Source organism: Talpa occidentalis, unplaced genomic scaffold (genome assembly GCF_014898055.3).
Source record: "Talpa occidentalis isolate TD23 unplaced genomic scaffold, MPIMG_talOcc4v2.1, whole genome shotgun sequence".
NCBI classification, from domain to species: Eukaryota; Metazoa; Chordata; class Mammalia; order Eulipotyphla; family Talpidae; genus Talpa; species Talpa occidentalis.
The window spans coordinates 116,574,262-116,586,471 of NW_026555331.1; the positions used below are offsets into that span (position 1 = coordinate 116,574,262).

Consider the following 12,210-nt stretch of genomic DNA (forward strand, 5'->3'; position numbering starts at 1 on the left):
CATTTGAATTTTTGAAAAAAACAAGCAATTCTGTTTTATGACAAAATTAAGACTACCAAGTGGAGTGTGTCTGATGATAGATCACATTAACTTAGTGTCAATTATTCTGCCATCTCTGAAATCAAAACAACCATAGAAGGTTTAAGTTGCCATAAATTATGGTTATATTCAATGAACAGGTAAGCTAACAGGCTTAGAAAGATGAAATGTCCTGCTACAGTCTCTAGTGAGTAAGAGAAAGTTGAAATTTGAGTCCATGTTGAATTAAATTTTAGATTCTTTGTTCTTGTTACTTCAGTCTGTTTCTCAATTGTGCAGAAAAAAATGGGGACTATTCTTCATAAGAAAAGCAATAAACAAGTAATTATCTTGGATAAGCAGTGTAATAGTGAGATTTCAAGGTTGACTGCAATATTTCTTCCGTTCTCTTACAAGGGGCATTGCTCAATCACTTGCTAGAATTGGAGCTTTGAAATTGTGATTCAAACAATGTCATTTAAGTTAGGGAAAATTGATTCTTAGCAAACCCAGAGACAGAGCACTCTTAATGATGCTGAACATTACCATATTCAATTAGGTGAAAGTTAATAAAATTAAAGTATTTTAAGAATGGATGGAAATGAGGGAATTCAAGCTAAAAATATTTGGATGTCTGAGATAGAATATTTTGGAAAAACATAACAACTAATTAGAAAATTAATTGGTCAAAAATAAGTTGCATGCTCTTATACTGTAATGATTATCATTTTAAAACTAGCTTTTTGCCTTCGAGCTATCGGGGTAAAGACCTACAGGAAAACTACTGTCGCAATCCTCGAGGGGAAGAAGGGGGACCCTGGTGTTTCACAAGCAATCCAGAGGTACGCTACGAAGTCTGTGACATTCCTCAGTGTTCAGAAGGTAAATGAACCTGAATGCCGTGTGGGGGTACTCTGATCCCCCTTTTGTCTAGAACTGCAACTCACATTAAAGGTTAACAGAAACTAATCAAGTCCCAATAAATACATTGTTCATTCAAATGCAACCATAGACTTATTTTGAACACTTTACAGGATGTTTTAAAAACTGATTATTCTCAGATTAATGCACAATAATGGAGCCAGTTGTCAGTTTGAATTTCAACAGAGCCTGAGGCATCCCTCAGAGGAAGTGAAAGTTTGGACTTCCTCATATTGTCTTGAGCTCATATACCTCAAACTCTACTCTCACATGTCATCTGCAAGTGACTGAAAAAAAGTTAGCCCTTTATGAGTAATGCTAATTGTATTAATTCAGCACCTATTTCAGCAGAAATGTTGTCAAAGCTGCTCTAAAGTGGTGTGGCAAGGGTATATTGACTGAGAAGAAAATACAGGAGGGCATCACTGGAAGCTCCCCCAGTGTGTGTTTTGGTGAAAATGTGACTAGAACGAAACTTGATACCTAGACTGGAACTGAATACCATTCAGATTAGTATCTGAAGAGATTTAAGTGGTTCCCAAGCTGCCTTGAAGGCAGGCATCTTAAATCCATGTCTATGTTCTACCTCCTCTCAGTCTTTACTCATGCAGTGGAAAACTAAATGACTGGCAAGAAGGAAGAGTAACCATTTCAGCACTGTATGCGGTTTCATTTTTCTTAGTTATCTGGCTGTTAAACTAGTTCTGTCTGAAACTAAAATTCTAAACAGCCAAAGCAAACACGGATAAAATTCTGATAGAAATTTATTAGGATTTTGAAGTACTTGGGGTGGGACGGGCTGCTGGAATGCTGTCCAATTTTTATAGTAAGATATCTTACCTGTTTGTTACTCATGAAATTTCTTTTGGAAATATTTCTTCTATAAATATTCATTTACTAGTAGGTTGATATTTATCACATAAAAAGGCCATTGTTAGCTAATTGTCACAGAGAAGGTGAATTTGTTTTCTGTTGTTAGTTAATTTAAAATTCATGACTTCATGTGCTAGAGCCAGTTCCATCTCTGTTTGTAAATTCTTACTTTCCATTCTATATCATATCCTGTTTACTATAAATTCTTCATTGTTTTCTTTTCTTTTAAAAATAATAAACGGATCTGTGATAACGTTATGAACAAGTCTGTTTTGTATGAATAAGTCTGTAATTAATATTTGTCTTAAATTCACACATGGAAGAAAAAACCCTATTTTAAAGGAACTCTCCCTTCTCACAGTTTCTGAGGTTGAAAGTCATTGGCAAAAAGTTTTGTTTATTGGTTTTATTTGACCTGGGAAAGTGTTTTCAAGGGGAGGTGACCTGAAACAGCTTAGCATTTATGTTATCTCCTAGTCCATATGGGAATTTTATTTTCAATTGCTGGTTTATAAAAACTTTCATCAAAAAAAAAAAAAGAAAGAAAAAACAACACTGGCACAGATCTGAACTGATAGCCAATGTTGAATAAACATGCTGGAAAAGAAGTAATGAGAAAAATACAATTTCCAGTTATCCATATCTCATTAGAATGCACATCTTTAATATCCTTTAATAATTTGAGGTCACTGTGCCTCCCTTAGAAAAGGGCATTGCTCATTAATGATGCAATTGGTCACCATGGCATTAGAGGTTGCAGATGTGCTCTTTCTGGAAACAATTAGAAGTCTGACAATAGTAGAATAACCCTCCTGAGAGAGAAATGAACCAACACCTGCCCTCTAGGGTAAACATATTGCAGGAAGTGTGAATTGAGCTGCGATATTTAAATTCACACTAACATGAACTATGCTTTTGCAGGATTTTAATGAAGAGGATTTTTAAAAAGTATTGTCAATACATTAACACAGAAAAGAAGTTATTTATAAAATGGATAATACAAGATATACAAAGTAGTGTAGATATGATATAAATTTCTATTCAGATGCATATATGAGGGAAACCCTCTAAATTGAGAATACTTAAGTAATATGATGGGTGAGCCATTTTTATATGTGAATATTAATTTGTTAAATGGCCAAGTCTAAAGATTATAATGTTATGAATAAAGTAGTATGGATAAAATAATCAAATCATCTTACGTATTTAAAATTATACAGGAACAGTACCTATGATTAAACTTTGGACTATTCTTTTGAAAAAACAAGACATGTAAATCAATTCATGCTTTTTGAAATTTTTGTAACTGTAATGAACTACTGGTTAAATAATCACATAAAATTTTGGTTCTTCAAAGAAATAAATCTGGTATTCAATGATTACTTTAATAATTTAAACCTTCAAAATGTATTAAGCATTCCAAAAGAAAATGAAAAACCTTTTATAAAATTTAGAACCCGACATAATTCTGTAAAGAAAACATTACCATTAATGTAAGATTAATCATTATGGAAAATTGAGATATGTAAAATTCAATTTCTTGCTCTAACTTTTGCTTGGGATTTAAAATAAAGCAAACATTGGCATTTTTTTAAATGATTATCAAATATTCAAGCAAATGGATATTATTCAGTCATAATCCTTATTTTTTTTGGTACTTAAAATACTTAATAATACTGCCATAACTTTGTGTTTAATGCCATGCTCTTATGGAGAAATACTTTTTTAAAAAAGGCTTAATAAAACCACATAAATGTGGATTTGTGAGACTGTTCAAGATTTAGTTTTGCTGAAGTGATGATTAGCATGGATATGTCTACGAGATACTTTAAAAACAGTTCGTTTAGTCTGTAAACACAGATCACTTGTGGTTTTAGGATGGAGATAATTGAAACAGTGATTTTTTTCAGTTTAGTTTGTATGACAAGAAAGATGCTAAATTAATGCTACTTATATATACAAATCATGTGCAGTTTTTGTTGTTTTTTACTATCATTTAGAATAGAACCATATTTAAAAGAACTCTTCTACTTATGAGTAGAAACATTTATTTTGTTTGCATTTATGTAATCTGGGATAGCATTTTCCTTTTTTTTTTTCTTTTTAAAGGGAAAAAACTTGCTGACATGTTTAAATAATACATTGGCCACAATAGAGAGACCCCAAAGAAGAAGGGACAGGAGGGACATGCCCACTCTCTTGCACTGTCATATAGATCGTGCTTTCACTGATTCCTTGAGCAGGTGGACTTGGTTTCCACCCTTACTGTTTGACCTTGAGCTGGGAAAACTCGGAACATTCTTCGAATTATGAAAATTTGAAAACTAACTCTAAGTTTAAATTTGTGTTTTTTTTTTTTTTTTTTTTTGAGATGTTGTATATGACGAACATGATGGTTTGATGTAGTGATAAAACAAACTTTTCAGCCTTGGGTAAGTGACCATCTAGTTGCTTCCCCTTGGCCTCCTTCTCCTCATGCTCCAGTGAGGGAGAATCTGACAGGAGGACAACCTACTGTTGTAAACAAGAGGACAGAGGATTGTTGGAACAATGTTGAAGAAGGAGGGAGGGTTGACTTCCTAAGATTGTTCTGTGAGTCTGTCTTAAAGTATGACCAGTTAGAATGGATAGGAAACAGATTAAAAGTATGTAGGACAAAAAGACAATTAGGAAGAATGGAAAGAACACTGGACTGTGGGTCAGAAAACTTGTGTTCCAGGCACAGGTTTGATATTTTCTGTTTTAGGTAAGTTCCTTAAAATTTTTGTGAGCCTTATTTTCTTTACTGCAAGGATCAAATGATATCTTATATATTAAAGGTACTGAATACTCAAAGAATATATAACTCTACTTATCATTTCAGTCCAATCACAGGGTATGTTTAATATCTACCTCAACAACTTTCATTGCCTTCCAAAATATAGCCTCATTCGTGATATCTTTTTTAGTTAAAAATTTCATTAGTTTTTCAACTGCACCCTTAACTTTCTTTTCATATAAACATAACATACTAATCCATGTGTCTTATATGTCATCTTACGTATTTTGCCATTTTATCGCTGTTCAACACATCCATCCTTCCAGGTCCAAATAAAATCCATTCTCTCCTATAAAAGCTATTATTGTTCAACACTTGGAAGTTTTAGAATAAAACAAACAAAATAAAATAAAACCTCCTACTCAAGTAGGTCCAGGAGCCAGTAGAATCAGCATCCTCTAAAAGCTTGGTATTAATGTTCTAGCCCTAATCCGCTAACTCAGAACTTCCTTTAATCATGTTTTAAAGTAACTTTTATGTACATTAAAGTTTGGATAAGCTTTTGATTCTACCACACTCATTCTGGAAAGTAGTCATCTTACATAATTAGCTGTTTCATTTATATAACTATTTTTTCCTAATAAAATTAAAAATCCTAAAGTCAAGAGAAGCTTTTCTATAACAATCCCTATAGTACAGCTTCCCAGAAAAAATAATTATTCATGCTCATTAAAAAGGGTTATAGTCTTATAAACTGCATTTTCTAAAGGATACATAGGAAGTATATTCTGATTGCTGGGTATTATACAAATTTACAAGTTGTACATGCAGATGCTTAACTCTTAAGTTATGGGCATATGAAGGAGCAAACTACAATTAGAAATACTACATCATTTTCTGTGACTATATCAAAGCTTGCATTTTATTAACAAAAGGGAACTCTATAGACCTGAACCCCTTTCAAATGGAAAGCTGAAATATAATATATAAACTATATTAACATTTCAACATGGAAATGACCTTGGCCAAACAGTGCACCTTTATCTATGTGCTCTTAGATCCCTTTCATTTATAGTTAGGTCTCTACTGACTGTAGACTGGGGAATCTCAATATCAAATGAATAGAAACTGAACTGGCCCTTTGTCTTAGTTCACAGATTAACCTATATGAAAGAAGTAGATGGATCAAGCCATATAGTTTCATGTATCAGAAAGTTAATAGTTAATGCCCTATTAGATGATAAAAATCAACATTTCAAAAGAGATATTTCTTATATCCCAAATTATTACAAATATTCATTAAACTAGACCCTGGTAGACAAAACTAAACATTGATATCTTTCCTTCCCTTCAGATGAAGTTATATGATCAGTAATCACAATACAAATGATGTGTTTGGGGAAGTTTGCCGGATTCTTAGCAAAGCCAAGCAATGATTTATTTTAGAGGATGCCTGCTGTGCTACAAATCATTCTGTCCATTTGAGAAGTCTCATTTTCAGCAAGTTGATATGATTCAGAGTTTTCAGTGTGACATAAAAGGCCAGTTAGAACTATTAATTAACCTCACAGAATCATCAGTAAGATCCTGCATAATTAGATCAGCTTATACATTTTCAAAACAGTGAGTACAAGGAGTTCAATAGCAGGTCACCTATGCTAACTTAGGGAAGAATGTAAGCTTGCCCATTCAATATGGGTATTCACTGAGAGATAAGAGTCATGATTTCTTCTTTTAAAATATTGGTGTGCTTTTCATAGTACCAGATTTCTGACCAAAGCTAGTTTCTCCAATCTGTCTGGTCTTGATATTTGCATTAACCGTAGGAATATGACATGTACTCATGTTAAAATGCGTATTTTCTGTGTATATATTTAGATGTGTAAGTTGAGAAAGAAGCACTATTTTGCTAACAGTATAGATACTGAGATTCTATTTATTTTAGACTAATAAAGGCAGAGTCTCCAAGGGCATATCTTATATTTCCAGATTTTAGTATCTTTGGGACACTGTTGATAAATTTGCAAGGCAACATTCTGGCCCTACACTAAATCTGTATGACACTAATTTCAAAAATCCCATTTAAACTATATGTAGAGTTCTGTAGGGAGCATTTTATGCACTATTTAAGTTTCTCTAAAAATCTCTTTACTAAACAGATGATTTACTGTTCTTTAAATGGAATAGCAGTACTCTTGGTTTTGCTGTCAGAAGCAATTAACATGCCATACTTTAATTTTATTAGTTGAATGCATGACCTGCAATGGAGAAAGTTATCGAGGTCCTATGGATCATACAGAATCGGGCAAGATTTGTCAGCGCTGGGATCATCAGACACCACACCGACACAAATTCTTGCCAGAAAGGTAAAAGATCACCACGTCATGTTTCCAATGATTCTTTACTATACAGTCTGGTTTTGCTCCATGATAAGCTGCTATGGAAATTCTCCTTATTTAGTATAATGTTTTCTGGAAAATGGATGAACATAAAATTTAGAATTTCTCTGAATATTCAGGATCCTTCTGACAGAGTTACTGGAACCATTATATTTGAAAGAGGTAGTCTTGGGCAAAGGCATTTATGGTGACATAGATGAGGACAGTGGCTATGCCTTCTACTCAATGGCTGACTAGATAGAGTCCAGGAAATCGGGATGGTCCTAAACCAAGGGAAGAACTAACAAAAGTTCTAACAGAACTAACAACATACACACCTCTTTCATTTCCATAGTAGAAAGAAGTCCATTCACTCATGACCCCTTTGACAGACCCAATGTTGGGGGTGGGTGGACATGATCATTAAATGCAAACCCAAGTGCTTTTAGAGCCACATAATCAGTGAATTAGGTAAAATGGAGCACTTTGTGTGACACCATGACACATGTCATAGCCATAGAAAAGGAATGGAAGGTGGAGTAGTTCTTTGGCTGCTTATCCGCATATAGTTTGAAAATGCAAATTTAGAGAAATCAGGAAACCAAATCCATTTTTCTCACCAGAAGTAGGTTTTGAGTCTAAATGGTTAAATTATACATCTGCTCTGACCCATTCATTTGATTTAATTGATGAAAGAAAAGAAACTCCCTTAGTTTATTCTATAAAGAATACAAACACAAATAATTATAGAGGAAATGCCACCCCTACTTTTCTTTGGAAATTGCTGAGAGGTGTCTTTTCTTTCTTCTTTCTTTGTTGTTTTTCTAAATGAAATTAAAACTCTGCTTTATTTTTAAGTGAATATCTTATCTTTTAAGTAGGAACAGAAAGGATATGTTAGCAATTAAAATCAGGTCACTGATTCAAGACTCTGTTCATTTAAAGGGAGGAGGATATAGAGAAAGTGGTGTGTTGGAGTTTGTCTCTTTCTCTGGTAGGTGTAGGGCATGACCTAGAAAGGCTCTGTTTCCAAAATTGAGCTATCATTAGTAACAGAGCTACTGAAACCTGACTTTCAGTTTGAACTTTAAGCCTGCCCTTGAATAGGGCCTGCTTTTTTAATGAACATTCTACATGAGGTCATATATATGTAATCTGTCCTTAATTGTTCCCAATGAGAAGGGGAATCTATTGGGGAAATCAGTTGGTGGATAGGTACTGACTGGATCTAACTTACTAGTAAAGGGACTTAGTAGGATATGTAAGTTAATAGTCAATGATTAGCTGTCTATTCAAGGCAAAACATGGAAAACCTCTTTCCTTCCAGCTTGTAGCTTCCAGTAAAGTTGAAAGTTATTTTGAAGTCTAGGGCCGGGTGGCGTTTCAAGGCAGATTTACGTGACACTTTTCTTGGTGTGGTTTGCAGATATCCCGACAAAGGCTTTGATGATAATTATTGCCGCAATCCTGATGGCAAGCCGAGGCCATGGTGCTATACTCTTGACCCTGACACCCCCTGGGAGTACTGTGCAATTAAAATGTGTGGTAAGTTGGTCAAATTTATTGCTTCCTTTTCCTCTTGCAGACTGGATCTAAGCAGACAATTATTAGTAAGACAGATTAACAACTATTTTACTAGATGCTTACTAGATGTCTTAATGTGTGTAGGTTTTAATATTTTAAGAATGTGATATGTAATCCTACCTGATCTTTGGAATTTTCAGTGAGTCACTATTATGAAAGAAATAAATAAGTGGGCACATACACACAAAATATCCATACTATGGTATAGGCCAAACATGTTATGGAGAAAAAGAGAAAAATCCACAGAGGGAGAAAAGATCAGGGAACATGCACAGTATCATAACATCATCAAGGAGGCACCAGTTAGGACCTTACATTCTTACCTATCGAACAGGTATCCTTTCTCTACCTGTTGTCCTCAGACATAAAAGAGCTGTCAACTGACTGAATCTTTTCTGGTTAATGACAGAGGCTACAGGGAAGAATAGTAAGTCTGATAGAAGTTTCTCACAGACGTCTTTATTTTCTAGTAGCTGATGCCCACTTCTCAGGCTGCCCTTGTAGCAGCCTGTGTTCTTTGCCAACCTTTTAGCAGAACTACCCTCCTTTCTATGGACTCACTTTAACCCTCCCCTCTTGGATGGAGGATAAAAAGCTTCTTTTTTCACTTGCTTGTTGTATACATTTAAATCTGTATACTTGGTTCTCTCCTCATGGTTAACTCACACATTTTTTATTCTATGAATAATGCTGGTTAGTTTAAATTAACTCTAGACTTTTTTATTGCTATGAGTAGGAGTTATATTTTTTCAACTAGGTTTTGAAATGCTTTAAGACCAGAAGAATTGGGCCTCCCCTGGTGGTGCAGCAGTTGAGCGCTGGGTTGCGAGGCTGCCCGCAGCCATTTGATCCCTGGCCACAGGCGAGGGTCCCACAAAAAAAAAAAAAACCTCAATGATAAGACCAGAAGAATTGCATAAATTTGGTAAGGTAATAATATTATTAATTGGATTTATAATATAAAGATATATATTTATAATATATAAATATATATAAGATATATAGTTATAATATAAAGATATATATACACAAATATATATATTTGTATGCATGTGTGTATATGTATATATAAAATATATATATAATATATAATATATAATAATTTGTGTGTATATGCATATATGCATATCTCTTTATATTATAAATATTTATATATATTTTATATATTATATATAGTGCCACTATACATATATATATACATAGTGACAATGAATCTAAACTGGATTGTGTACCAGCACCCAGAATGATAAATATACAATTATGAGGCTATGGATATGTATTGTTCATTTTCCTAGAACATCATCTTGGGGATATTCCTCTGAAAAGACCTAATTTAGTCCCCCTACACACATTACATTACCTCTACATTCACCTTTCAAATGCAGCCACTGGAAAATTCAAATGTCACCTTCCTTTACTGTTTCCAACCAATATTTGGCTATTTTAAAAGGATACTGGAAGGGAAAGAAATTGAGTGACTATGATACTTCTAACTTTCAGATAATTTTTATTTTCAGATAAATAGGGAGACCATTAGCATTGCTTAGATTTTTCACAAATTTGGGCTTTTTAGCAAATCTCTTTGATGTCACATTAATTAGAGGAATATATCTAAATATCTTGTATTTCCTTCTGCATTCATTCTTTTGGAATACATGAAATGGTGACTAGAAATCTCATTACATAAAGGACAGAGGTCATCTCAGCATTGTTATAAAAATAGTTTTGATCTTCTGGACTCCCTAAAAATCTCAGGAACCCCAGATGTTCCTAAGCCCTTTAAAAACAGCACTTTTCCTATATGTTAAAATGTGCAAGGCTGACATGTTTTCAGTAGAGTACACGGACCACCGGATACCTGAGGGCTTCTCACACTTGTTCCTCACTTCTCACCACCAGCAACTCACCTGATTGGAGCTTTCTCACACTTAATTAGATCTAATAGTCATCTAATATCTTTTTCTTTTTTTAATATAAAGATGTATTTCATAAAGTCATTTAACAGTCAAAGAAAAGCACCACATTTCCTAAACCACAAACATTCTCCACCCTCTACTGTATAGAGAAAATTGTGGCAATAAAAATGTAATAATGGGCCTCCCTGGTGGCGCAGGGGGTTGAGACACAACCTATGAAGCTGTTCGCAGCCACTACGGCACAAGTTCGATCCCCAGCCGGGGAGATAACCACATGGCACAGAAGACCTCTCCTGACTTGCCCACTGTTCCCCTCAGCAGTGTATTTCAGTCAATCTGCCTGTTCTGTTCCCCATTCTGTCTCTGGTGAATCCTCTCAACTCCCACACCTCTGGCCTGTATCCCAGTTCTTGCATGCATAAATAAATAAATCTTTAAAAAAATGTAATAACATCATGAACGAACACCTACCAGTGTACACCACACCAGAACGTATACTTTGACAACTAAGCAAAGATAACATTCAATTCTTGAACAAAAACAATAGATAAACTGGATCAGAGAAAGTTTGAAAGTAACTCAGCCAAAGATGGAAATCCCTTGGCCCCCAGAGGTTAATTTTTCAGTACGTAAGACACAGATTTCATTTCTAAAAGAAAAACCCAGTAGAGTCCTACAGAAAGGTGGACACAGTGGCCACCAATATACTATTTGGGGTTGGGGGGATTGGGCGGGGGAAGGAGACAGTATGGACTCACCATGAAATTTAACAAGATATCCTGAGCCTTTATACAATTGCAGCATTGAGTCTGCAGTAAGCCCCAAGGATCTGGCTGCAGAACTTCTCTCGCCAGGACAGGCAAATGCCAGGCCAGTCATTGACCCTTGCAAGTGACTTGCGAGGAGACCTGGCCAAAGGCTTCATGCTGGCCTTCTCTGGTTCCTTGCCCTTGTGGTGTGTGTGCAGGTGGGAGGGCTCAGGACTTAAGCTCTTGCAAACAGTTTCCATAGTACCAAGACCAGAAGACAGTGAGTTCCAGCTGGGGAGAGGAGTGGGAAAATGTGCATTACATGTGCACAGATCAATTGGGCAGTATGTGTGTGCCTGGGCGAGGGATGTGAAGGAGAAACTGATGGGACGGGTTCTTAAGACACTCTGTTTATACTTATCTAATCAGCTTTTGAGGTTCTCTTTTGCATGTTTGGTACCAATAATTACACACCTTAAAATTAAAACAGTTAGAAAAATCCTAGACATGACGGTTCCTTTTTTCAAGATGGAATCATCAAGACCTGTCAATTTATCTCCTGTGTACCTCTTAAAATGAGTCATTTTTATCCCATAACTATCTCTTTTATCCAAGAGGCTATTTTTTTTAATCTTGAACACTTTTTTTTAATGTAGTTGTATCTAAATTCAATAGTTTTCCCCTTCAATTCCTTGTCCATACCACAAAGAGAATGATATTTTAAAAGTCTGAGTATATCCTTCCCCTTTCCTACTACATATACCACATACATAAACACCAGATAAAGACACATGATTTCCTTTGACCATAAGACAAAGAGAAAAAAAATATTTTTCTTCCCCCTTCATATGTCTCTAACATCATATATTACCACATTTTCCTCCCTGCTCTCTGATCCAGCCCAAAATGGTTCCACGCTTCTTGATGTTCATATGAAAACCTGGCTTTTATGTCAGAAACTGCCAACTAGGAAGATTTGCTTCATACTCATCACCTCAACTCACCCCCAGAAT

At 35.0% G+C, this 12,210-nt stretch overlaps 1 protein-coding gene across 2 annotated transcripts in view; it reads left to right on the forward strand.

The window, feature by feature from the left end:
• The window catches only part of HGF (hepatocyte growth factor), a 61,063-nt gene that overhangs the window by 15,723 nt on the left and 33,130 nt on the right, over nucleotides 1–12,210 (forward strand). Inside the window, exons 6-8 of one of the 2 annotated variants that reach the window (XM_037510847.2) lie at nucleotides 758–900; nucleotides 6,816–6,936; nucleotides 8,375–8,493. In XM_037510847.2, coding sequence (XP_037366744.1) covers nucleotides 758–900; nucleotides 6,816–6,936; nucleotides 8,375–8,493 — 383 coding nt within the window. The remainder of the gene's footprint in view (nucleotides 1–757; nucleotides 901–6,815; nucleotides 6,937–8,374; nucleotides 8,494–12,210) is intronic. The other variant, XM_037510856.2, reaches the window with a different exon arrangement.